This window comes from Acanthisitta chloris, unplaced genomic scaffold (assembly GCF_000695815.1).
Source record: "Acanthisitta chloris isolate BGI_N310 unplaced genomic scaffold, ASM69581v1 scaffold1527, whole genome shotgun sequence".
Classification (NCBI taxonomy): domain Eukaryota; kingdom Metazoa; phylum Chordata; class Aves; order Passeriformes; family Acanthisittidae; genus Acanthisitta; species Acanthisitta chloris.
The window spans coordinates 27,317-55,140 of record NW_008684111.1 but is presented as its reverse complement, the minus strand read 5'-3'; the positions used below and the strand labels follow the sequence as shown (position 1 = coordinate 55,140).

At 36.4% G+C, this 27,824-nt stretch overlaps 1 protein-coding gene across 1 annotated transcript in view; it reads left to right on the top strand.

The window, feature by feature from the left end:
- Positions 1-27,824, top strand: part of SLIT2 (slit homolog 2 (Drosophila)) — a gene marked incomplete at both ends in the record, with an annotated part of 87,111 nt that overhangs the window by 32,767 nt on the left and 26,520 nt on the right. Inside the window, 13 exons of the mRNA XM_009079172.1 lie at positions 1,714-1,785; positions 2,431-2,502; positions 2,943-3,014; positions 4,858-5,001; positions 5,131-5,294; positions 6,054-6,077; positions 9,586-9,736; positions 15,363-15,437; positions 20,392-20,535; positions 21,963-22,106; positions 23,321-23,487; positions 24,320-24,452; positions 26,077-26,145. Of these exons, the coding sequence (XP_009077420.1) occupies positions 1,714-1,785; positions 2,431-2,502; positions 2,943-3,014; positions 4,858-5,001; positions 5,131-5,294; positions 6,054-6,077; positions 9,586-9,736; positions 15,363-15,437; positions 20,392-20,535; positions 21,963-22,106; positions 23,321-23,487; positions 24,320-24,452; positions 26,077-26,145 (1,431 nt within the window). The remainder of the gene's footprint in view (positions 1-1,713; positions 1,786-2,430; positions 2,503-2,942; positions 3,015-4,857; positions 5,002-5,130; positions 5,295-6,053; positions 6,078-9,585; positions 9,737-15,362; positions 15,438-20,391; positions 20,536-21,962; positions 22,107-23,320; positions 23,488-24,319; positions 24,453-26,076; positions 26,146-27,824) is intronic.

Genomic DNA, 27,824 nt, shown 5'->3' with positions numbered 1-27,824 from the left:
TAGTTCTGTGCCATGGGATTGCCTGCAGTGTTTAAAATATACCTGAAATCTGTAGCAAGGTAGCAACATTTTCCTAGTTAAGGGCATTTTTAAAACAAGAACCCTGTCTAAAACAGCTCTGCTGAGGTGTGATTTTCTGTGTGTCAGGAAGATTTTTCTGGAGCTTTTGAGTTGTTGTTTTTTCTATTGGCTTCTTTATAGGCCATTCAAGAACAAATTCTGTTAAGGTAAAGCATGATCAGACTAAAGAGATTTTGTGTATTAAAAAAAATATATAAATATCTCTATCCAAACAAAACTTAATGAAGGCAGCAAAGAAATCTTTCTTCAGTTCAGCTATCACAGCATCTCTTGAGAAACTTCACAAAAATAATGAATTTTTGTAAAAATAGTTTTTTGGAAAGGCTTCCTCAAAGTATATGAGCTTATTAGTTACACTGCACATGTAGACACTCGTATGTCTCTATCCAAACAACAGTGAAACAGAACACAGGTGATAGGACAAGGATAAAAGGGGAAAAAAATCCAGGCTAATATTCCTGCATCTAGATTTAAAAAAGCTATTTCACCTTAGATTCTGAGTCGATATCCCTGTAATTAAAAATAGTGTTTTAATTTACAGAATTTTTATTCCTTTTATGAAATAAATATTTTGGATTGTCTTTATATACTTAGATCATACTAAGAGTTGATACCTCTGCATGAAAGAGGCAAATAGAAAGCTTATCTAACAAGCAGGTTATGTAGTTTGAATAATCCCACGTTTTCTTGTTGGACTTTTTAGTATAATCGTTTCTTTCCTTATGTCTACATAACAGAAATTTTTGCACTGCCGTAACCATGAAATATGTGTGTGAAGAAGTAGCTTCTATTTTAAATGTGCTTATTGCTGAATCTGTTTTGACTTGTTGGCAAGTGGGCCATAGGTCTGAGTCAGCATAGATTTCCCATATGCAAAGCCCTGGAAGTTCAAAAACGTCTTGGAAAACTGTTTCCATCAGCAAATTCACACTTTGCAGTATGGCAAGTTTCAGTCACAGTCACTATACAGACAAAGCAAGTGTGGCCAGTAACATAAACTACAATTTTAGATTAAAATACTTGTTTAAAGAAGTTAGAAGTGTGGCTGTGCAATCCTGGTATGTCTTAAAGAAAATGTTTTATGTACTGTATCGAAGGAAATTGTGTACATCTTTAAAAATGTGCTATTTGCCTTACTGCAGGTAGCAACATATGTTATTTGTTCTGTAGGAACTCTCCTCTCCCCTTTCCTATGGTTTGCATATCTCAGTTTTTAACTCATGGAAATCTTTAGACATTTCTGAAGAAAACTTACTGTGAAAATTGCTATAGGTGAATAATATATAGGTAGTCATTTGACACCAAATCAACTTTGAAATTTTTAATAACAATCCTACCTTAGACTTTAGAAAAATCTTGTGTGCTTGGAAAATAAGTTTTCTTTAGATACAAAATCAAGATTGGTTTTATTTGACAACATTGCTCGATATAGGATAAAAGGCTTGGCTGGTTGAGGGTTTTTTTAATGAAAACTGAAATTAAATTAACTTTTTTCTCACTATAAAAATTATACTGAAAAAGAAAGCAAAAGCAGCCTTCTTTGTTGAAGTCTATGCCATCTACTTTCTTACCAGTTTAGATCCCTGTTTGGCTTGAGGTTTGTACTTTTACATTGTTGCTATTCTTTTGCAGACGGTTAGAGCAAAATTCCATCAAGGTCATACCTCCTGGAGCTTTCTCCCCATATAAAAAGCTTCGAAGAATGTAAGTACCAAATAATTTAGATTTAAGCTTTTATTTTCATGTAAGTGTATACAAACATATGCATATATCTATATAGAAAGATAAAAAACAAGTCAAGGTCATGCAGAGGAAATGCAGTCAATGTGTGAGCACTTAGGAAAGTTTGCTGGAAGGTTAACTGATATGGCAGCCTGATTTTTAAGACCATATAGCATCTTTGTCATATTAATAATAACTGGGGTTTTACAAAATATTGAAATTATTTCGTATGGTTCTGCATAGAAGCAATATGTTATTGTAGTGAAAATTCCATTAAAAATAATTAATGAGGATAAGCCACTGTTATTTCAGAATATCTTTCAGACTGTGTAGTCCTGTGGCCACAGTGAGCAGAGAATTCTTCATAAAATGTACTTAAGCAATTAGGAAAAGTAAATATTTTTGTCATTTATTTTCAAGCATTTGAAAGGTCTATTTTTAACTATGCATTTTGTTGCCGTGTACTGGCAATTTTAGTGGGTCTATGTTAATTTTTTTTGGCAGTGTCTCATGTAAATATTTTAATTTCTCTCTCCTGTCCATGCCTAATTCTAGTTACGTATTATCTTAATGTTTGCTGTTTTGAAAATAGCTTGAATTAATTGAATCAAATTTCATTCATTTCAGTGACCTGAGCAATAACCAGATCTCTGAAGCAGCTCCAGATGCTTTCCAGGGTTTACGTTCACTCAATTCACTGTAGGTATCTGACCTGTAAAAATGGAAGCAAATTTCTTATATTCTCATAGTGAAATTATTTGGGCTTTTTGTCACAACTGGACACTAATAATGTATGGAGATTTTATAAATATGTTCATGCCAAAGAGTTGAATAGAATCAAACATGTCTCGTATTCCCCAGTTAGTTGTTCTTACAAATAGCAAATCCACTTACCAAGGTCCCTTGGTAAGGCTGTGAGCAGTGAGGTGCTGGTTCTGCAGAGAGCTCTTTGGGCTACACACCTTTTGGGAAAATGTGTGATCCTGCTGCCTCACAAGACCACAAAGATATTGCAAATATCAAATGGTTGCTATGAAATTCTCTTCAGGAGGATGGAAATGTCTTAATTTTGAAAGTCAAAATCCCATAGCGTATACCCTTCATAATGGTGACTTTGTTTGCTTTATTTCCTGGTACAGAGTCCTCTATGGCAATAAAATTACAGAACTTCCAAAGGGCCTATTTGAAGGACTCTTTTCTCTGCAATTGCTGTGAGTATTTTTGAAATATTTATTCTATTTTGGGATCATTCAAAAGCATAAACGTGATGAGAGTTTTATGCCTGAAGAACTGGCAGGAAATCCTATATGTAAGATCTGAACATAGTAAAAGCCAAAGGAGTCAAGACTGTTGTAGGTCAGCTTGCCGTTTGTCCACAAATGTGATCATATCTCAGTAAATGACTCAGCCTAAAATGATTAAAATGAAATTATTCTCATGTGTGGAATTTCTAAAGATAAAATACATAAGATACAATACTGATTTGCCCTCTAAAGAGCAAATAGCATGTATAAAGTTGCATGGGAACCATAGAAGGAAGGTTTGTGTGTTTTATAAAGAGCAAACACATAGTGGAAAAGCTATTTAATCGTATTTCTAGTTGTACCCATGGAAGAACAGCATTGCACCACAGTTTCATTGATGGCTTTTAATGTTTGCTGTCACTGTACAATTCTTTGACTCTGTGAACTCCAGCTGCTATTTCATTTAACACTTTGGAAATTTCCACGTGTAATTTTATAAACCATCGCTCTTTAGATTTAGATTAATTCCAGTATTAACTGGAATAAAGAATGCCGTGGTGATGTGTTTATCAAATATTGTCAACATTTAGCAGAAGAGGTTGTGCAGTAGTTGCACAGTGTAAAACAAATTTGAGGTATAGGCCATGGTGGTTTTGGAAGAACTTGTCCCAGAATATCTGACTTATTGAGTTAAAGAGCCTTCTTAAAGAATTTAAAACTTCTTCCCGCTTGTTTAGAATGATTTAATGTCCAGAATTTACACTGTACTGGTTGGCAAAATGCCTATTATTGGCAACTCGCTGAAGATGGCAAAACAGTAAATAGATACAGAGAAAATGCAAGTTCCAGCACCACCTAGAGGTTTGTATTTTGGATTATTTTAGTCGCAAAGCAGTGTAGTAGTCAGGAGGGGATGGGGGGGGATGCAGCCTGTTTTCCTTTGAAGATATTTTAGTTATAAAAGGAAAGGAAAAAAGGGAAGAGACCTTTCCAAACTGCTGTATTGAAAAAATGTCCGTAGCTCAATATGAATTATATAGACAGTACATTTCAGTCTAAGTAAATTTCTTCATGTGTTGTGAAACTTTTTAGCAGAGCATTTCAAATCCACCATTTCATTCTCTTTTTGGCTGGAAATGGGAAAAAAAGATATTTGGTAATAAAAATGCATCTAGTTGAATGACTTTTGTTTGTTTGTTTGTTTTCTCTTCAAAAGGAGTTGATTTAGATTGGCTTGTTTGTTTTAACATTAAAAGTCTGGGAGGTACAGGGAAGAAAAGGTTCCCTTTGAAGATGGAGAGGAAAAAGGATCCAAGACAGATTTGGATATATTCCATGCCACCAGTTTTTACTACAACTCTGTTAATGTGGCAGCATGCTGATTAGTAACATATAATTAAAAGTGCCACTGCACATCTCTTCCAGCTAATGAACACAGTGTTCAGTTCCTTTCTTGTTTGTGTATTTATTTGGCAAAAGGAGCTAGTTTTCCTTGCATATACTTGATTTTTAAGCTTGTTTCTTTGCACCAACTAATACCACATGCATTCAACCAGCACATAGGAGAAATGTGATTTTAGCTGAATAAACCTACAGATTTCAACTCGAAGGTGCAAATATTTAGGAATAATTTCAGATGCCTAAATAAGTTATTTCAATTCACTGAAATGCCTAATGTCACTGTTAATTATTATTTGTTACTACATCTCATGTTCTGGTTACAAAGATGCACAAAGAATTATTTGTGAAAAAGGCTGAAGCTGTGACATGGAGCAAATTCTTTCAATTTTATAACTCTCCCATTAAACAGATTATTGAATGCCAACAAGATCAATTGCCTACGAGTTGATGCCTTTCAAGATCTCCACAACTTGAATCTTCTTTCTTTGTATGACAACAAGCTTCAGACCATTGCAAAAGGCACCTTCTCCCCCCTACGAGCGATTCAGACCTTGTATGTATCCTCTTGTTTATGGTTTTCTTTCGTATGACTTCATATTCTACAATGCAGTCAAAACACTGGGAACTGCGGAGACCAAAGGGGAATAATGTGTGAAATTATTGGTTTTTCTCTTCATGAAAGGCATTTGGCTCAGAACCCATTTATCTGTGACTGCCATCTGAAGTGGCTGGCGGATTATCTGCACACAAACCCCATTGAGACCAGTGGTGCCCGTTGCACCAGCCCCCGCCGTCTGGCAAACAAAAGGATCGGCCAGATCAAAAGCAAGAAATTCCGCTGCTCAGGTAATTTTCTTAGTTCAGCTGCTATTTTTCTTTTATTGGGAAGAAAAAAGAAAAAGTGGTTGCAGAAGTTCTAATGAAGGCAGCTGGCTCTCTATGGAATTATTAAGCATTGCAGAATCTTTTTTAGTTCTTTGACTGAAGGGGAGAAAATCATGGAAGTCATAGACTGTTGGATCACGGAACATTACTTTAGTTAAGAAATTTGGCACTATTTCTGAGTAGCATTAAATCTAAGAAAATAAATGCAATATATAAAAGTTCAGAATGAAATGCTAAAGTTATTCACTACAAGTATCCCCAACATAAATCATTTTGTAAAATTTCCACGAGGCTCTGGAATATGTGAAAGATCTAAAAATTTCTAAGCTAAATATGGAAACATGACAGATTCATTTTATACAGGGAGCTTACCTCATACGGAAATTTACTGTTTTCTTTTTCTAATCTTATTCCATTTCCTACTTACATTTCTTTAAATCCTAACTTTTGTCATATGGTATCCAGCTGTTCCAGGTGCATTTCACATTCTACAATGTATTCAGTCTCAAGTGCAAAAACCAGATGAAAACTGTTTGTTATCCCTGTTCCGGATACATTTATGACTATTCACACTTTGTTGTTTATCAGCTCTCGTTGTGAATACACATTTTTTCACTTAATTATCTGTAGTTAACTGCAGTCCATACTTAATCTAATAAAACTCATTCTTTGCTTGCTGACATTCAGGTGCATCTTCTATTTTTTTTTCTCTTTATTTAGCTAAAGAACAATATTTCATTCCAGGTAGGTTTGGCTTTGCAGTAAGATTGACTAACTGCAGATATTCTCTCCCTTTTCCCCCAAAAGCAGTTTGTTATAGCTTTTAGGAAACTGATGCATGTCTATTAACATTAGTCAATACCTGTAGCTACACATAGCTTTCCTTTGTAGAATACTAGTAGTTCTGTTTCTGAATATAAGAGCTTAGCATGCAGCTCCATTTACCTTTTTTGTCTCACAAATTTGCACACAACCTGCCAAAATTATACCTATACTTAAATTATTTAGAAGGTTGCACCTGGTAGTTCATATTTCAAGTTACACCTTTACTTACCTTGTCCCTTGCCTTTCTGCCACTCCTGTTTTTAAAATGTAGCTCCTGAGCTGTTTTTAAACACAGGAAACCATGCTGCCATCAAAGAGCTAGCACAACTTTACAAAACCAAGCATTTTGCAAATGGACATTTTCTTGCCTTGCTTTCATGCTCTATGCTGGCTGCAGCTACTGCTTGCTCACCCTCCTTGTGCTTAGGAAATCACAGTGGAATGCTTGGAAAAGAAAGGTGATATTCTTCGTTGGAGGCATTCTGTGGTCACATGCATACAGTGAATCAGAAATGCTTTCCATTAAAGAAAATGCAACTTTACAGTTGGGGTGAACCAGCAATTTGCACACTGCTTTAAGCTACAATATGTCTTATGGTATTTTTATAAAAGATTTACTGATGTTGGCCCTAGCTCTTTGAAATATGTATCTTTCTTTATTTTACCTTGCTTGTCAGTGTGTGCACTGATTTCTTAATAAAAAAAAAATCTACTCACATTATGTTCATATTGTCAGTGTGTGCACTGATTTCTTAATTAAAAAAAATTATCTACTTACATTATGTTCATTATAGGTTATAAATTATTGACAAAATAAACAAGGGAATAATGCATCTATTGATGAATTACAGTATGTGATTTGAAACCAAGGTTTTCTAGCATAGTTTAATATCGAGAAAAATATCTACAATAATTGATTATGACACCAGTGCACTTGTTCTTTCAAGTACTACAGGTATATTGTCATTCTGCAGTCATCTTAGTCTCCTAAGACGCTATGTTTAACAGCTCTTCTCCAAATGCCGTGTGATGTATCACATAAATTTACAGCAATCATGTGAAGCCCTTCATGCCCTCACACTCATATGTTGATTTGCATATGAAGAAAAGACAAAATGAAATACAGAATCAGGCAGCAATTTGTCAGCACTGGCAGCCGCGAAAATGTGTTTTAAAGCAGCATAAAACAGAGGGGGATTCAATTTCTCAAACCTGTAGTACCACTCAATTCCTTAATGAGTAGAACAGCTGTATTCCTGCCACAGAGTGACTTCTACTCAACCTTGCCAGCACAACTTTTGTCTCCAAGTTAGAAGTGTTTTCATGCCAGCAAATTTCTTCACAGCCTGTTTATAATATGGCCACACATGCAGTTTAGATTTGGTTTTTTACCCTCTCAAAAACACTATTCCTTGGGGGGGAAAAAAAATAAAGGAAGAAAAAGATCTAAATTCATCAAAAAGTGCTACAGACTTTCCTCTTGAAATACAGCTTCTGTGCTTTGTATTTCAATCAGGAAGATGGTGCCTAAAAGTATTTCAGTTGTTAAAGGCCTTGCCCCTGAATATTTTAGCTGTTTACTTCAAACTGCTAACAGTGATGTACTCTGGATGCAGGAGCAAAAAGAAACTTATTGTAGTCTTAGTTTTGAGGTATTTAAAAGTGCTAAAAACACTTCTTTATACTTTAGTTATACTTCAATTAATAATCTTAGCAGTTCTTAAAAAATAGATTTATTTAGATTTGTCTTAAATATGTTGTTGGGAGATCTTGCTCTGCAGACACTGGTAGAATTTCATTCTAATCTTTTGGAAGACTAAAGGTTACACAAGTATTAAGTCATTAATTTGACAAAACACCATTTATCTGCCAGCTCATAGAAGTACTCCATGTAGTTATATCATATGTGTTATTAAGACATTTACAAATGCTAGATAGCATAATATGTGATGACTGTTGGTAGGGTTTTTTTTCTCCCCTAAGGAATCTGTTTCTCCTGTTTGTTTGGTTTACTGAGGTTTTAAGTGGCATAGCATGTATTTATGTTAAGGAAGCAACTTTTACATTCAAAATAGTGAAGAATAATTCATGGGAGGCATCATCATCATCATCATCCTTTATGAAATCTGTAATAAACCCCAATCTTCATTTTTAAATGCCACTTAAAATGAATTATTCTTTCTCTCTGCTGAAGAGCATACCCCTTAGTACCATCTTCTAATCAAACTGAAGTTGAGTAGAGAACATGAGAGTTTAGTTCATGGTTTTGTCTTAATTGGGATTACTCTGTCTTTCTTTCCTTCTTGGCTATCTTTACTTTTGCAGGAGTTCACCATTTTGGCTGTAAGTAAAGTTCAGTGTCTGAGCTAAATCACAGTGTACCTCCCAGCCCTGATGCACCTTCTACTAGTCTCAGTCTTTTCACCTTTGTCCGAGAAGAACCCACAGGTCCTTTCAGCTTCTCTTTGTTTTCTTTGTCACCCACCCTCAGTTCCTTACTGGATGTTTTTTCCTGATATGTTTAGGATGTTTTCTTTGACTGACTCTGGGAAATGGTGGAGGAAACTTTCAATGTGGTTCATTTTTTTTTGGAATTTTTATTTAATCTGTGACAGTGATACTGTTACTGTGGCACTGGACATTCAATAATAAGAATGCCATGTCATGTAAGCAAGTATTAAACTTCAATTGCTTCTGTAACTTACACCTACTCCTTCCTCTTTTCCCTTGCTCCTTATCCTTGGCCTAATGGATGCAGTTTTGATAATGTAGCGAGATTTTCTGTTGTGCTTGATCTAACCATGTGGTTGTGAGGTATGAGTAAAACATGGTTCTGTCAAGCACCATGGAACGTCGCGCAGCTTTCTACAGCATGGCAAGCTGCTGAGGCTTAAGTCAGGATCACACATTTTTTAAATTAAAGCTGAAAACAGGGCTTTCAATCTTATGTGTTGAGATGATGTGGAGTATCGGGACTACTAAAAAATAAAAAATCAGAGAGGTTAATGATGTCCAGTCAACAATGCAAATTTGTAACCAGAGAAAAGGTGGCATTCAGGATCTATTTGTTCTTGATAAAGAGAAAGAAAATAAATTCTTAAAGAATCAGTGGCATTTGTGTGATTAGCTATAAACAAGGCTAGATTGGCTGACAACATAATCAGCAGAAAGTACAGCTGTGAAAAGCTCAAGTTAATGTTATCCTGTTATGTGAAGTTGGTCACAGTTTCTTTTTCCAGCATATCTTAAGTCCCTATATTTAACCCTCTCTTGAAGCCCTTGTGTCTGTTCAGTATCACAAAGTTTATCATGCATTTCCCAAGTTGCCCGTTATCTGCATTGCAGACATCTTTTCAACCTTCTCACAAGATGCAAATCTTATACTTTATTGACTTAGTATCTGTGTTTTGGCTTGACTCTTCCACAGGCACTGAAGATTACAGATCCAAATTAAGTGGAGACTGCTTTGCAGATTTGGCTTGCCCTGAGAAATGTCGCTGTGAAGGGACCACAGTGGACTGCTCCAATCAGAAACTCAACAAAATTCCTGATCACATCCCCCAGTATACTGCAGAGTTGTAAGTTGAACCCATAATAAAGCATTATTTGCTTATGGAAAAACTAACTAAAACTTTCAAATATAACACCACAGCTTTATGCTTTTTTAACAACAAAAATGTGACCTCTGTGGTGCACTTCAAAGGACTAAATATTCATAAAAATTATTTGTGCAGCATTTCAGTACCGTGTAGCCTTAAAACCCCATGATAAATAAGGTAACTATTCTAGGTTTCTAGCTCTCCAGGACCTGAACAACCCACTTGGATTTTTTTGAAAGGTAGTGGGGTTTATATTGCTTTTAACTTCAGCTACAAGAGAAAGTAGTATATCCACTAACCAGAGGGGTCTGTCTTAAAAAAATGTTTAAGAAGATAGAGTTGACTCTTCTTATGCAAAGCACACATTACGTGTGTCAGGCAGGAGACAAGAGGAAGATAAAGCAGACAAACAGGACAGAGTTGGGTTAAGAAGATGAGATAATAATGTAATGAACAGAGATGAGCAGAAAAGAAGTCACAGATTATTACTTGCTTAATAAATGCCATATGGGAATGATTTGTAGGCATTACAGCTGAAGTGGTCTTCAAGGAGGGAGTGAAAGATAAAATTAAGACAGCTTTACAAGGTTTTCCCATGTGCAAAGCATAGTATGAAAGGGAATGCAGAGATGCTTGAAGGATCAGCAGAAAGGTAGATGAAAGTGGCTGTCATTGCAGAGCAAAGACAAGAGGAAATAGCTATTTTTCCTGGGAGATTCAGTTTAAAGAACAAGGTAGAATGTTGAGGGACAAAAGAGAGGTTTGATGATTTGGTGTAGTAAAGCGGAGACAGGAGTACTGTGATCAAGTTGTGACCCAGTACTGTGATCAAGTTGTGACCCACAGGGGTTAGATGAGCAACAGGATGGCACATGTCTTAAAAGACAATCCGTCTACAGCTGGCATCAAAGCAACAGTGTGACAATGAAGGTATGAAGTATTGAGACTATTGTCAAGTATTTTGAATATGTGGGCAGGAAAAGGAATTTAAAACTGAAATGTTTTAAAAACATAGATGGAGCTTTTTGTCTGTCTCTGAGCTAGGAGGAGTTGAACTTAGTCATGTTCTTGTGCTGGTTTTGGCTGGGATAGTTAATTTTCTTCACAGTGGCTAATATGGGGTTATGTTTGGGATTTGTGCTGAACACAGAGTTGATGGTATAAAGATATTCTTGTTATTGCTGAGCAGAGCTTACACAGAGCCAAGGCCTTTTCTGCTTTTTGTACTGCCTCACTGGTGAGGAGGCTGAGTGTTCTTGGGAAGTTGGGAGGAGACACAGCTGGGACAGGTGACCCAAACTGACCAAAAGGGTATTTCACACCATATGACATTATGCTCAGTATATAAAGTGGGGGGAAGAAGAAGGAAAGGGGGATGTTTTGAGTCATGTTGCTTTGCTTTGTTTGTGTGAGTGGCTTTTGCTTTTCCTATTAAATTGTCCTTATCTCAAACCATAAGTTTTCTAGCTTTTGCCCTTCTGGTTCTCCCCCTGATCCTACTGGTGGGGGAGTGAATGAGTAGCTGCATGGAGCTTGACTGCTAGCTGGGGTTAAACCATGACATGTTCTTATTACAAATCTGACTGGTAATTCTAGCTAAGCCCAGAATGATGACAAATGCAATTGAAAAAGTGGCATATGTGGAAAAAGTAAAGCTCAGCTTTTGGCTACATTCATGGTGTTGATTTACTGTTCATAAAGAAGCATCAGAGAAGAAAAAAATGGATATATTCTTGGGTAGGAATAAATATGTTTTATGCTATCCTATATTTTGAGATAAAATTGCTTGAATTTAAGGATAAAAACTGATAGGATAGGGTAAGAGGTTGAAGTGTAAGAGGAGATCATAAAGTAATGCTTGTAGAAATGATAATTACTGACCCAAGAGATCAGAAATGGTGTTCTTGAAGGGACAAGTGTGCACTGACTTGATTTTCATATTTACTTTTCTCTGCTCTGAAGAAATAATAATCTTAATTTAACATTTTAATTGATGTCTTTCATATTTATTTATTTACATGTGGGAGATAAATTGTCAAGTGTTTTCTTTCTATAATTATGATTCCTACCTATTAAATTCAGAAAGAACAATTAAATAATGAAGTCTCATCTGATGTATATCCTCAATGCTCAAACTTCAGTCAAAAACCCATTTTTAGACTAAAGCATAATTTATGTTTACTTACAGAGCTTCTTTCAGAAAACATCCAGTCTTGTTTGAAGGTATCAGTGAATTATAAACCCAGAATTTCCCTGAGACTGTTACAGAAGTTAATCATCATCTTTCACTTTTGTTAAAATCTTTTAAAATGTGAACATATACTTTGAGATGGAATCTGCCCCTCTTCAGTTTCTATCATTGCTTCCTTTATATTTTTCACCATTAAAGAGCCCTTTTCTGTCCAGCACTTTATCCAAGTTAAGATGATGTTAAACTGTAACAATGTCATTATACAGCCTTCTACTTGATAGGCTGTACAGATTGTTCTTCAAGTCATTTGATGTAATAAAAATTTCAACAGCCTAGCAAATATTCTAGAGAGGATAGAGAAATTATTTCTGCATTTTTTTTACTTCCACTAAAAATCCATTTGCTCTAGCCAAATACAGTCTTTTGGTATTTGCCTCACTGATGCAAAAGTTATGGTTCTTTTTCCTGTTTCCTTCTGTTATTTCTGGTCTTTCTTGCTCCTCTTGGGACTTCCCAGTCTAATTCTACAGCCACTCTGATTTCCAGTTCACAATATTTACTGGTATATATGAGAATAGCAGCTAGTTAGCCTTTATTTTTGTTTTTACCCACCAAATTTGAGATAAAGATACTTGTTAGAATCAAATGACATTGTTGCTTCTATAACAGTGATGAGGAAGGCTAGATTAATTTCTGCAGGGTGGTATTTGAGGCTGACTGTCAGCTTGGAAATGAAGATCAAAAGTGAGGAAAAAAGTACCAATTTTGTAGATTGCAACAGTAATAATATCACATAAAAATCCCGATTTCTTCAAAATAGTTGTTTTTTAAAATAGCTGAAAGTAATAATATAGTTCAAGACAGATGCTTAACTGTAAATGGTGAAAAAATGTATAAATAAGCCATTTGCTGTTCTAACTTTCTATATTGTTGCTTGCTCACAGTCTTTCAGAAAACCAGTGAAAGATCTGTCTAATCTGCCAGTGAAGGATTTGAGATAAAGTACAAGTCTGTAATTGCACCCCAGAAATAAAGTATTTTTCAGACAGCATTCTAATAGATAGGAAAATTCAGGAAATATTTGATAAATCACTCCAACCAGAGTCCTCAGGAGGAATGCTAAATAAAAACTATTGCAGTCTTATATGTTTGAATTTTTGTAATGATTTTACAATAGCTGATTTTCTAACAAGAGAGTTTTGGAGAGCATGACTATCATTGCAGTAAATAGCCTTCCAGAAAGGTTTGGTTATTGTACCAAAACAGGCAAATATCTTATCTACTGTGTTACTAAAACAGCAAAAAGCATCACATAAATCAGACACACAGAATATGTAGACATCATCATCAAATGCTCCTTTGTTTACTTTTTTTATTTTGAGAATGAGATTTCAGTACTTTGAATTAACCAGATAGAAGTAATTTGAACATCATTTTCAAGGTCCAGTGATTGCTAGGTAACAACTATCATTACTGTCTTTACCAGTGAAGAGCAGTGGGCACAAAAAGTAATGATATTAAGATCCAGAAGGGAGATCCCACCAGGTCTGCTAACTTTCCAGTCATCTGTAATAATAATGTTGGTTCCTTTGTGTGTGGAATCACTTACCATGATAACATAATGTAAAATTCTTGCCCGAGTATTTAACAATTCCAGATCCAAAGCCAGTGATCTTCAGCTGTAGAAATGATGGTGATCCATGTGGTCATTCCTCTGACCACAAATCCATAATATGTCATCTTGATGCCCCCTTATTTGTGGATATACCCTCAGTCATGATGCCTAATGTGCAATGTCACCATATACACAAGGTTAGAGAGAGGATATGATTTGTGCTGCAGTTTTAACTAAATGCAATACAGTGATTCAACCTATGCTTCTTTTCCATCATATAGGAATATGGAGAAATTTCTCAAACCCTGAAAATCTTCAAAACACATGGAAAATTCTTAAAATTGGTCACTAATATTGATAGTAAACTAAGACTCATTTAAATAAAATTCAAATTAAAAGTCTACATATGACACTAGGTAAGACTAATGAGCACCACATATAGAAGATTGAGGAATAACCAGCAAGTAGTTTAAGATAAAAGGCTATGGTGGTGTCATACTTATGAAAGAGGAAAGAGAGCTGTTGAGCAGTACTGCAGATTTCATTTTGGGATGTACATACAGGAGTGTAGTATGTAATTTTTATAAAATAATCATTTTACCTTACATACAATAGTAAATAATCAGCTGGAATGCTGTGTCAAGGGCTTCACTTTTCAAGATGGCTGTGGATTGCTTGGAAAAATCACATGAAGTCATTCAGCTGATTTTCAGAGGTGGTAACATCCTTTGAAATTCATGTTCTTGTGGTACACAAATGTTTTGTGTATATCCAAAAAACTCCTGTCTTCTCTCAGTTTGGTTCCAAGTTGAAACTATTGTACATCTATACCTTCAGATTTACAACCTTAATTTCCCTTCTGGCTATCACTGAGAATGAACAGGAAGGAAGGATGGACATGCAGCTTGCTTTTAATTTAGGGGGTTTTTAATCTTGTCTTGCAATAAGGCAATTCTGAAAGGCATTCCGTGTTTAGAACTATGCTGAATTTAATTTCACAATGATCTTGTCAGTCATATCTCTTCCTTCCTATTTAAGATCTCTAAATCAAAGCTGGACAGACTTCTTTCCTTAATAAGATAGCTCCATTAAAACATATAAAGGCTCTAGGACTCATAATTTCCATTTTCTTTTCAAGAGAGGAAATAGGGAATACTGGGTCAAGACAGATATTTTTTGAAACATAGATGGTCCCCTAACCTAGCAACTGCTAAAGGTGTACTATGCTGGAATGACCTTAATACCTGTTCAGGAAAGATAAGTTTCCAGCTAGTATATGTGTGCCAGTTGTAGTGGTATGAAGATAAACCATGGTGAGAGAAGTGTTTTTAAATTCTTGGGAAAACCTATGCAGTGTGTTTCCTTCCCTATTCAAAAGAAGCACTGAGGAATTATTTCATTCCTGTAAATAGTGTTCTGTGAGTACCTCCAGATGTCTGGCAGACTCCACCTGTATCCTTTAAAGAACAGAAAACTAATCTTCAGTGGTTTACATGTACTTCAAATTTTTATTTGTAAATTGCCATGGAATCCTTAATTACATTTTTATCTGAGAAATTAAAAACATCATTTTGTGTTTCTCTGCAGTTTTAGTTGCATAATATTTTGTGATCAGGTTTTGAAAACGGCTTATGTATGCCTAAGTTTAATGAGAAAGTTCATTCACAAGAATGAGAATGTTCATTCACAGGAATTCATTTATTGTTTATTTATTCATTTATTAGAAGTTCAGTTAGTGTGGAATATTCTGTACCAATACCTGAATACTCTTTTTCTGAAATCGATGTCATTTCTTTTAGGCGACTAAATAACAACGAATTTTCAGTCCTGGAAGCTACTGGAATCTTTAAGAAACTTCCTCAGCTGCGTAAAATGTAAGTGCAACTTTGGTGACCTTGTCTATTCAGATAGTGTCTCAGCTCCTTGCTGTGTCTCTCCACCTTTCTTAGCTTTTATCTACAAAACATTCAGTATATTCTAATCGAAAATCAAGAACTGGTTTAAATTAATCACTGAGGTAGGTCAGAGTTGGCAGCTCTTCTCTATGGGACTAGGCACTGCCAGCAACAACTTCTCATGGTGTATAGCTCCGGCACCTTCGTGGCAGCATCCAGCCAGCTGGTCTGTTATGCAGCCACAGCAGGGAGCTCGCAGTTTAAGCTGCTTAAAAAAGATTCCAGTAATCTTTTGTAACTTCCTGTATTACTCCCTATCCAGACAATTTTGCCTCTTTCAGCACATTCAAGACATGCCTTTGATTCTGTGCTTCATTAAACTGTCGTTAGGTGAGGGGAATATCAAAATTAAAATGACTGAGAAAAAATGGTTCGATAGTTCATCCGTGTAAGTCCACGTTCACAGTTAATGTTCTAAGAGGAGTTTATAATCTTACCAGTTGCAGTTGTTGCTAAAAATAAATCTATGAAAAGCTTTTATTTAGCTTATGTAAAAGACATATTTGAGGGTGGATCATTTAGTTAGACTTAGTGACTCTGTGCTCAATCTTTTCAGGATTAACTCCAAACTTAAATAGTAAGTGGAAAAAAAATGCAAGTAAAAATAGATCTGTTCAATGATCACTGCTTTGTAGTCACCAAGTGACTACCATTTGTAAAAAACAAAGAGATCTTTAAACTAAACTACTAGTACCAAACTAAATTACTCATGACCAAAATCTCAAGGGTGCAAAGTATTTATTACTTGAACTATAGTTAGCCTTATCCAGAGACTTGCTAGCAGCTGTCATGATCACAATTACTTAAATACTTATAACTGATTTTTTAGATTAAAAGATTTTTTTAAAAACTAAAACAAACCATCAATGTAAAACCAAAAAATTAACTTTGCTTTTGACCTCTCCACTTGAGTACACCTTGCCACTTTGGATTTGGCTGAGATACTTTAGGAAAAGAGAAGATAGGAATGTCTGGCACAACAGTGTTCTGGTGCTGTACAGTTTTAATAACCCAGTTTTCTTCATTCTTCAAGGATCTCAGATTAGCACTTTTCACAGCTACAGCATACCCCTGAAATATCAAAGATCAATATGAAATGTCAGTGGACAAGGGAAGTGCTACAGATGTCATTTATCTGAACTTCTGCAAAGCCTTTGACATGGTCCCCGACGACATCTTTCTCTCTCTACATTGGAGAGAGATTAATTAATTCAATGGGTGGATTGTTAGATGGATGAGAAATTGGCTGCGCGGTCACATCCAGAGGGTAGTGTCTCAGAGTCCAGATGGACATCAGTGACAAGTATGTCCCTCAGGGGTCTGTATTGGGACCAGTGCTATTTAGTGTCTTCATCAATGACATAGACAAAGGATGCACCCTCAGCAAGTTTTCAGATGACACCAAGTTGAGTGGTGTGGCTGACACACCTGAAGGATGGAATGCCACCCAGAGGGACCTGGGCAAGGTGAAGAAGTGAGTCCCTGGCAATCTCATGAGGTTTAACAAGACCAAGTGCAAGGTGCTGCACCTTGATCAGGGCAAACCCCAGTATCAAAACAAGATGGAGGATGAACAGACTGAAAGCAGCCCTGCCAAGAAGGTCTTGGGGGTACCAATGGATGAGAGTCTTGATATGAGCTAGTAATGTGCATGTGCAGCCCAGAAAGCCAAATGTATCCTGGGCTGCGTCAAAAGATGCATGATTGGCAAGTCGGGGAAGGTGATTCTGTGCCTCTGCTCTGGTGAGACCACACCTGGAGTACTGTGTTCAGCTTTGGGGTCCCAGCACAGGAAGGACATTGATCTGTTGGAGTGAGTCCAGAGTAGGGCCACCAGGATGATTAGAGGAATTAAGTACCTCACCTACAAGGAAATCTGAGAACTGGGTTTGTTCAGCCTGCAAAAGAGAAGGTTTTGGGGTGACCTAATTGTGGCCTTGCAGTATCTAAAGGGAGCATAAAACAAAGCTGGAGAGGGTCTTTTTACAGGAGCATGTAGTGACAGGACAAGGGGGAATGGGTTTAAACTAAAGAAAGCAGGTTTAGATTAAATATTAGGAATAAATTCTTTACTGTGAGGGTGGTGAGATACTGGAACAGGTTGCCCAGAGAAGTTGTGGATGCCCCATCCCTGGAAGTGTTTAAGGCCAGGATGGATGTGGCTCTGAGTAACCTGTTCTAGTGAAAGGGATCCCTGCCTATGGCAGAATCTTGGAGAGCATTTAGAAAAGAAAACACATTCTTCTCTGTTTTTGTGCAGGTCATATTTCTTCTGGAGGTTCAAAACAGGTGCAAAGGTCTTTCTACACAGATGACATTGAAAAATTGAGGCCTAAAGGTTTCATTGATTTGATGGTTTATCAGTAATAAAGCATGTGTATGCACTGCAAGATTGATTAGTTATGCAACATTAATCCTTAAAATATCTATGTGAAGTGTGTGATGTTATATCCAGGTTACACCAGAAGCAAATAAGATTTTAGGAAACTAAGGGCTTGACATGGATGAGCCAGCTGGGATGAGAAATAATGAGTTTCTTGCTTCCAGTCTTGTACAGCACCTTACAGAAAACTGAACAGCTCCACTGTGACACTAAATGACAGTGATGATTGTGGATGTTGTCTACTTAGACTTTTCTAAAGCCTTTGACACTTTTCCACAGCACTCTGCTGGATAAACTGGCTGTTCATGGCGTGGATGGGTGTACATTTTACTGGGTAAAAGGCTAGCTGCATGTCTGGGCCCAGAGAGTGGTGGTGAATGGAGTTAAATCCTGCTGATGTTTCTCAGGGCTCAGTATTGGGGCCAGTCCTGTTTAATACCTTTATTGATTATCTGGATAAGGGGATTGAGTGCACCCTCAGCAAGTTTGCAGACGACACCAGGCTGGCTGGGAGTCTTGATCTGCTGAAGGGTGGGAAGTCTCTGTAGAAGGACCTTCAGAGGCTGAACCAATGGAGCGAGGCCTATGGTATGAGGTTCAATGAGGCCAAGTTCCATGTCCTGCTCTTGGGTTACAGCATCCCCATACAGTGCTACAGGCTTGGGGATGAGTGGCTGGAAAACTGCCCAGCAGAAAACAGCCTGGGAGTGTGCTGGTTGACAGCAGCTGGACATGAGCCGACAGTGTGTCCAGTTGGCCAAGAAGGCCAATAGCATCCTAGCCTGTATCAGAAATAGTGTGGCCAGCAGGTCTAGTGGAGTCTCTGTACTCAGCACTGAAGAGGCCACACCTTGAGTACTGTATCCAGTTCTGGGCCCCTCACTTCAAGAAAGACATTGAGGTGTTGGAGCATGTCCAGAGAAGAGCAGCAAAGCTGTTGGAGGGGCAGCTTAGGCAACTGGGGTTATTTAGCCTGGAGAAAAGGAGGCTCAGGGGGACCTTATTGCTCTCTATGGCTATCTGAAAGGAGGTTGTAGTGAAGTGGGGGTCAGCCTCTTCTCCCAGGTAAGAAGTGACAAGATGAGAGCAAATGATGTCAAGTTCCAGCAGGGGAAGTTTAGATGGGATATTAGAAAATATTTCTTCATCGAAAGGGCTGTAAGCAATGGAACAGGCCGCCCTGGAAGTGGTGGAGTCACCATCCCTGGAGGGGTTTAACAGACTTAGGGACATGTTTTTGTGGTGGACTTTGCAGTGCTGGGTTAAATGGTTGCATTTGATGATCTTAAAGGTCCTTTCAAACCTAGCTGATTCTATGATTCTGTGATTGTATCCTTCATCACAGGCAAGGTGTACGTTAAATTTCAGCTTGTAGTCAGCTGAGAGAGTAGTCAGCACTAAAGATTAAGCCACAACTCCTTGTTTTCTATGTCTTAGATAAAGGCACCAGTTCATTCTGGTAAGCATATGAATTTTTGTTCTAATAAATAGTATCTTTCTTGTTTTGAATTATTAAAATGCTATTCTAGAAGTTGCATCAAAGTGTTTGATTTTCTTCCCATTAATTTTATCAAATAAAATCTTCAGCTTCATTTTACATTGTCTGAGGTTTTTAAAGAGCTTTTTAAAAGTCACTAGTGTATTACAATTTTATCAAATAAAATCTTCAGCTTCATCACTAGTGTATTACAGCACTGTTCAGTGTGTAGATATATACTTTTGTACTATGTGTAAATAGTTATATGAAACAAAGGGAGAGTAACATGAAAAGTATTTAAGAAAATGTGTGTTGTTGATTATGTTTGCTTTTGTATATATAGTACAGATAGTACCCATTCGGGATGTAATTTCCATATTTCAGCTAAAATCATAAACACCAAATATTTTGGCAGAATTTTAGGCCATTTTCCCACATATTGATCTGATTTGCATGCAAACTGTGGATAAATGAACTATCTTACTTAAAAATCCTCCTTTCTAACTAATTTCATAAATTATTAGCATTTCATGTACTGTTTGCATTCACACATTTCATTTACATATGTTGCTGTTTATACTTTTTTCTTATATTTGTCTCTCCACATAAAGAAATCAGAGTGGTTAGTTGTGTTGTACTCATACAGTATCACTCTGTTATTAATATATCTAAAAACACTACAAAGACTGGAGTCCTGAAAAAATATAGTTACTGACAAGATTCAGAATTATAAAAATATGTTCTTGTGTGGTAGCAGCATGGACTGGGTAATTGCTATTATTTAAAAATGAGGATTGCTTTAAAAATCTTTGCTTCTTCAGTCAGAAGGCCACATAATTTTGCTTTTATTGGTTTGAAGTTGAATGATACATTTGTTGCTTTTCACAATAACTTGATTTATTTATTGGCTTCTGAGTGTCTTTAAATGTGTGCAGTATGCAGGATTTAACAGTTAATTCAGGGTATTTAGAAAGGAAAACACATTCTTCTCTGTTTTTATTAATGTGTATTAGAAACCTGAGCAATAACAAGATTACAGATATTGAAGAAGGAGCATTTGATGGAGCCTCTGGTGTGAATGAACTATTGCTCACCAGCAACCGCTTGGAAAGTGTTCGGCACAAAATGTTCAAAGGACTAGAAAGTCTCAAAACACTGTAAGTATAATTATTTGAGTGTTTTGATTCTTCCTTACTGCCAGGTATTTTTGAAGGTAATATTCTGTCTGTCCTAAGAAAAAATTGATTTTGGAGAATTAGCTATGGATTATTCAAGCATATCTTAGTTTTTGTTCCTATTTTATGAGCAGTTATCGTACATTATATTAATTCATTAATTATTAAATATGGATATAATGAGTCCTCTAAAATGATTAAGTGGTTGAGAATGGGTAAATATCCAACTTCAGAAATGGAAATGGGAATAATCATCTGCTTCAAAGTAACAGAATTTTGCACGGGAATTACACATTTTACGTAATGGAGTCTGATTCAATTCAATTCAGCTCAACCGTTACTTTGAATTTTGCTAGAGGAAAAAATTGTTCTGGTGGATATTGAAATGTGGGAAATGATTCTCTCCTAAGTAATTTTAATGTCATTTCAACAGTGAAGGGAGGATTAAAAGCACTATAGCTTGAACTCATTTCATTCTTTCCATGAGGCAGTTTAGTTCTTTCCACTCAAAAAAAGATGTTTATACAATCTACAGCTTCTTGGCCTTATTCAGAGAACCTGTCCTTCCTCCTGATCAGCAGAGCAGAGCCAAGATTAAATGGTCTTTGGGGCTTCAGCTGTCCGTAGACATTAGGCATTTTTAATAAATCAGGTCTGTAATTTCTAACCTTGCAGTTAAAGCTGCTAAAATTGTTTAAAGTAGCTATGCTTAGACAAGAGCATGGAGCAAAATTACTCATTTCTCAATGGACAGATAGGAGAAAGCAAACTTCAAAGCTCGTAGGTTTTACAGAAATATAAGAGATTTTAGAATAGTTGTTTCTTGCTTAGTATTCTGAAATTTTATTTAAATCATCTAGTCATGCTGAGGAGTCAGGGTAGCCTGATTTCATTTAAATGAAATGCTTCAGAATGTAATAGAAGTGGTTTCTGGAACTTGTCCTAAGAAAAGTGAAGTCGATGGAGCCTCAGGAGGAGGTCAGCTGATACAAAAACCCACAAATGTTTAGGGGAAACTGGAACAGACTACCCAGAGAGATTCTGGAGATACTCGAAAGGTGTCTGGACACAATCCTAAGTAACACGCTCTAGGGGGCCCTGCTTGAGCAAGAAGGTTGGACCAGATGACCTTCAGTGGTCCCTTCAACCTTACTTATTCCATGATTCTATGAAACAGCCCTTGCCTCTGTGAAACCTACCCACCCATCCACCTTTCTCTTTTCCAGTCCCCTCCACACACACTGCATTTCATGCCTTCAGTGAGGTGACAGGCAGCACAGGGGTCATTGCATTTGTGGTCCCTTCACTGGCCCCTTTGGAGTCATATCTCTTGGCCCTTGCTCCAGCAACCACTTCAGCTCTGGCCTCTGCTCGGGTTAAGCTAAGAAATGTTGATCCATCTTTCTCAGGATGCTGAGGAGCAACCGGGTGAGCTGTGTGGGAAACGACAGCTTCACGGGCCTGAGCTCTGTCCGCCTGCTCTCGCTGTATGACAACCAGATCACCACCGTGGCACCCGGTTCCTTCGACACTCTGCATTCACTCTCTACATTGTAAGTCATCTTCCTGTTTTGCCATAACCAGCTTTAAATCTCTGACCTTTGGGGGCTTTTCACTCAATGATTTGCTGTGTAATTTCACAGCATGTGGTAAAGTTAAGGGAAAAAAAAGAGTTCACAGAGCGATTTTTGGTAAAGTTTATTTTCTGAACCAGCAGCATGTGGTAAAGTTAAGGGAAAAAAGTTCACAGAGCGATTTTTGAGAAAGTTTATTTTCTGGACCATCTTGGGCATATGAAGAGTATGTTTTGATGGTGCCCTTTGATGGAGTGTTTGACTGGTTTCCAGAAGTGTCTGAGAAGGCAGGAAAAACATCCTGCTCACCCTTCTTGCAGAAGCTGCCTGATACAAACCAGGGTGGAAAACCACCTTTTGGATAGATAGCACAGAGTCACAGCTGGTTGAATCACCATGTCATCTGTCTTTCTGCTCTGTGCCACCCAATTGCTATCTTAAATTTCCCTGGCCTGCTGAGGCTCTTAATTCATACATGATTTATAATGAAGTTTCAGTCTCATTTTCTATAAAAAGAAGCATCTCTTTTTTAGTTTAAATGTGATGGAATTTAAGGGAAGTGAAAACAGTGAGCCAGGCTGCCAGTCAGTTTAATGAGGAAATGCTAGTTGTAGGTAGGATCATTCAGGAAAGTACTTAATCCCCTTTTTACATAAAAAGTGACACTTCCACCCAGTGACTAATTTTGCATATTAAGGATGACATGTTTATAAATAATGGAATTGTCGATATGTTTGTGCTGAAGTAAGGAGATGCCAAAAGGACTGAGACTTTTAGAAGTAAATTCATTTTTGTAACTGGCATGTAATCAACTTAGCTGTCACTTCAGATAGGAAACTTATTCTCTGGAGCAAATAAAAGATGGAAATCTTGAGATGATAAATTAATGGAATAGCTGTTGTCAGGTTAAAGCTAATAATGTAAAGTAATCAGCCTTCATCTCTGTATGAAATTATTGCATTATCAGTACAGAGTGGCTTGACAAGAAGTCAGGTTTTTGACAGTTCGAAATTATTTCTAAATGAGTTGTATCAAGATTCACCACACACAGCCTAAATTGCAGCTTTCACCTATGGTTTGTCCATAGTATTGTTTGAAGAACAGTGTTTAAGCTTAGTGTTTTGAAAACAGAAATAGAATACTTAGGATGAAAAGATGGTGTCATCTGAAGTAAACTTTCCTGTGGTTCTCAGAAACCTCTTGGCCAATCCCTTCAACTGCAACTGCCACCTTGCTTGGCTTGGAGACTGGCTAAGGAAGAAACGCATTGTGACGGGGAACCCTCGCTGCCAAAAACCCTATTTCCTCAAAGAGATTCCTATCCAGGATGTGGCAATTCAGGATTTTACATGTGATGATGGTAAGAATATTCATATTTGAACCTTTTAGAATTTCAGCTTTCATGTTTATAGCTGCATGATCCCTATAGACACCAAGTATTGTGCTTTTTAAAGAACTTCATCAGCACTGCATGCTCAGTTTTGATGTCAGTTGAAAAATCTGCCACCCATTTTTGGATCATCAGCAAGAACAGGCTGTTGTATATATGCTTTTGAAAGTTTTTCCTGCCTGTGTTCAGTACTATAAATCATAATTTAGAAATAATATAAAAAATGATGAGATGTTTTAGTTCAGATGAGAATATTTTCATATGCTGATGCTTGAATTAAGCATGCATTCAGGTCACTTGATCAAATTACATGACATTTTGCTTAGCTTGTGACTTAATCAATGTTGTACAAAAAAAAAGGCTGCTATCTTGCATCTCTCACACATTTCTGTTTAATGCATTATTAGTTTGTCAGTTTTCAAGGCTGTATTTTTTTTTAAACTGGCTGGTTTTAATACTTTGCTAATTTTATTGTCTTTCATTTCAGTTTTATTCTCTCTTTAATGTTTTTTTTTTCCCCATATGATAGCATTCTTACCTAGGTTTTATTCTTTATTTAATTTTTTTCCCATATAGTAGCACTCTTACCTAATAAAACAGCATTGTGCTAAGTAAAGCATCACTTGAAATGTAAATTCTTGGAGTGATGGTTTTCAGAGATGACAAATTTTTTTCACTACATTGAGATATTATAATGTAGAAATACCATGTTAGCTTACAGAAAATCCAGATGGACTATGATTGCTAATACTGCAGTGTTATTTATAAGCAAGCTTAGCATCTGTTTGTTTTCATTCCCCAGGAAACGATGACAATAGCTGCTCTCCATTGTCCCGCTGTCCTGCAGAATGTACTTGTCTAGACACAGTAGTTCGCTGCAGCAACAAAGGCCTAAAAGCTTTGCCTAAAGGCATCCCAAAAGATGTAACAGAACTGTAAGTGGCACATTTTTTTCCCTTTTGTGAAATTCAATGCCAGATTTTCATTGTCAGGTTCACGAATGAGGGGAAAAGAAAATGAAGAATTGGATTCATAGGATCGTAGAATTTAAGGGTTGGAATGGACTTTACAGATCATCTAGTCCCAACCCTCTGCCAACTACACTAAAGCAGTTTTGCTGTTTTACAATTTGGTATTACATAGAAGATCCTGAGATGCCCACCACTAGTCTGTTGCTCAATAGCATCCAAAAGGCTTTAGTCATTAATAAAGTGAAATGGTTGTTAAGAACTCAAAGTAGCACACAGCTATATAAACCTGTAACTTACTTGGTTAGGTTTTGGGTTTGGTGGTGGGTTTTTTTTCCTCAAATAGAAGATGGCTTCATTGAATACAGCCTGGTGTAATAAATCAAATTTGGCAACGTAAGGTTATCAATGCAATGTAAAACTAGCAGCTAAAGAGAGATACTTTTGGAATTGTAAGTGGAACCCTGACTGTGACTGAAAAGTCATTTGTGTACAATTTTGTATGCTTTAATTAGTGTCTAAGCATGCAATTTAGCATATTTTTCTAAAGGATAAGGGAGGTGGTTCCTGTTAACAGTTGCATACTGATTGATTCTTCTTGCTCATTAGCATGCATGGCTCTTCTAAGATGTGCTCTTCATGTGTTTTGTAAAATATCTTAATAGTTGCTTCATTTGAACAAGGAGGAATTTTTATCAGGCAAGTGGATACTTGTAGTACTTCAGTTCTAATGAAGCATAAGCAACAGAACCGAATTTATCTGTCGATAAAAGAATTTCCTCAGAATACTTGTTCCTTCAAAAAAGTTTAAATCTTGGTTTGTTTTTTTAATAATTAATTTTATGAGCCCATGCTCTATTCACCACCATCTATTTAATGCCATTAACACAGTGTAAGCATAAAACTTCCTATCTACTCCATTTCAAAGAATCAGGTAAATTTGGCACTTATCTCTAAACCCTCGTTACATGAAGAACCCCTCCACTTGTACTTGGAAGCTTTTTAAGCAAGACTTGTTGCCTTCCTTTGCCTCTAATGCAGGTGCCAGTAGAGTTTGATGGCTCTGTACCCATTAACTTTAAGGATGAACAAGTCTGTTATTGAGAATTATGAGCATGGAAGAAGAGCCAGCAATACAATACAGGAGCTGTGAAACTACAAAGAGGGGGGAGAAAAATCTAACTTTTTTAGTGAAGGGTATTTGATTACTGTCTTCAGTCCCTAACATACTCCATAGGAATAAGTCTGTAGTATGTCATACTGATGTATCATGAAATATATGGGGAAAAATATGGGGACCTCATTTTGCACAGTCTTTATGAAATAATAGAAAGTATTAAGTAAGAGTTGGTTTTTATTCCTCTTACTTCATCATATTCATTATTTACAATACAGTAGCATTTGGATCATAGGCTACAGATCCTCACTTGTGTATCTAAAAATGAATATTTCTAAGCAGGTTTTCTTATAAAATGCAAATAGTATGTATTCATTTGCCATTAGTTTACTGTTGGATTCTGAGATCAGTGGATAAAGATGTTACTACTTTAACGAACTGCATAATGGTCTTTGTTTTATTTTTCTCTTTTAGTTATTTGGATGGAAATCAGTTTACCCTTGTTCCAAAAGAGCTTTCCAACTACAAGCATTTAACACTCATGTAAGTAGTTTTACAGCAACATTCCCTACTAGAAATCAAAACTCAAAGCAAAATACCCTACTCAATTATACCTGATTTTATTTATAAGCAAAAATCTGTAAAGTGTGTATCTTTATATTGAGGATATTTTATTCTACTTATCATTACCTACATATAATATACTCAGTCACATTTTATGAACAGGAATATTTCATTCCAGTGATTACATCACAAAGTAAATAAGCAGAAATTATGTTTAACCTGAAAATAGACATAGGATCTTATAAACTCGGGGTAATTAGGGTAAGGTGTTAGGGTAATACAACATTGTAACACAGTTCCATGAAGGCATTAGAATTAATTTACAGAAGCAGCATTCAGTGGTATGCTTTGCTCCATAGTGTGCTTCATATAGGAATTCCACATACAGCTGTTGTAATGTTTGAATGTAACCCCTTCTGTTTCTCCTACAATATATGGTTTTCTTAACTCAAGCAGAGAGCTTGTCCTGCTGACTCACGATGTGGTTTGAGGCCAATCACTAGCTGCTCTAAAATTTAATACCTCAACTTCATGAATGATTTGAATATGATTTCTGTACCTGTTATATATAGTGAGAGAAACAGGAAGACTGTAAGATGTAAATGGCTGTAATTCCATGGCCTTTGTTAGGACTATAAAATTTATACCAGCTGAGGTTGAACTATGTAGCATTCTGAAAGCAGTTTGTGGTTTCATTATAATCAGGATGGAAAGTGGAGGGCAGTAACAGAATCCTGTAAATTTCTTTTTGACTGAGTTTAAAGCTCTGCTGCAAAAATTGAAAATGGTTTGGTACATTATTTACCTCATTCTAGGCAAGAGCAGTCACAGACAGAAATTTTAAAAAAAACATACTTTCTAAAGTTTTTGTATTTTTCAAATAACATCAGAAAAAAAAAAAAACCCTCGCAGTATTTTCAAATGTGTCCAGTGTAGAACCAGTAAGAAATCTTTGTGGATTGCTTAGGGAAATTATACAAGATCTAACTTAGGGAAATTATACAAGATCTAACTTGAAGCACACAGAAAATATAAACTTTGGAACCTCAGTACATTAAGCAAGCATATAGATTGGACTGTGTGCAGATCAGGTTAATTAGAAGCATAGTGACAAGGTTTCCATCACAGAGTTTAGGTACTCATGGTCTATTTTCAGTGGTCACAGCCAGATTTAGCAGACAAATGTAATACAATAAATTAGAGATGAACAGCAAATAAAATTCAAATTAGTATTAACAGTCTCTATTTATCAGACCTGTGGGGCACATTATTTTAAACCCTTCTGTATGTTTATTCATACTGTTATTATGAACTTGAAAATGTTCCTCAGCTTTGTTTGAAAAACCAAACCACTATGCATAGTCCTTCTGTGGCCAACAAATTACATGAGTCTTCTGAGTTCCTGATTAACAAGGAAAATTGTTTATTTTTAACTTTTCCTCTTTTGAATGGATTGCTTTGTTATACTTGCTAATATGTTTATTATTATGAGCCAGTTGTCTTACATGCTTTCATGAAAGTCTGAAGCAGAGAAATGTGTTCATTGCATAGCTATTCAACAGTACTCTAAAGTTAAAATATCAATGTCCTTTTAGAAACAAATGCTGTATTTCACTGCAAAATACAGTAAACAATAGTGAAATAGTCAACATAAAATG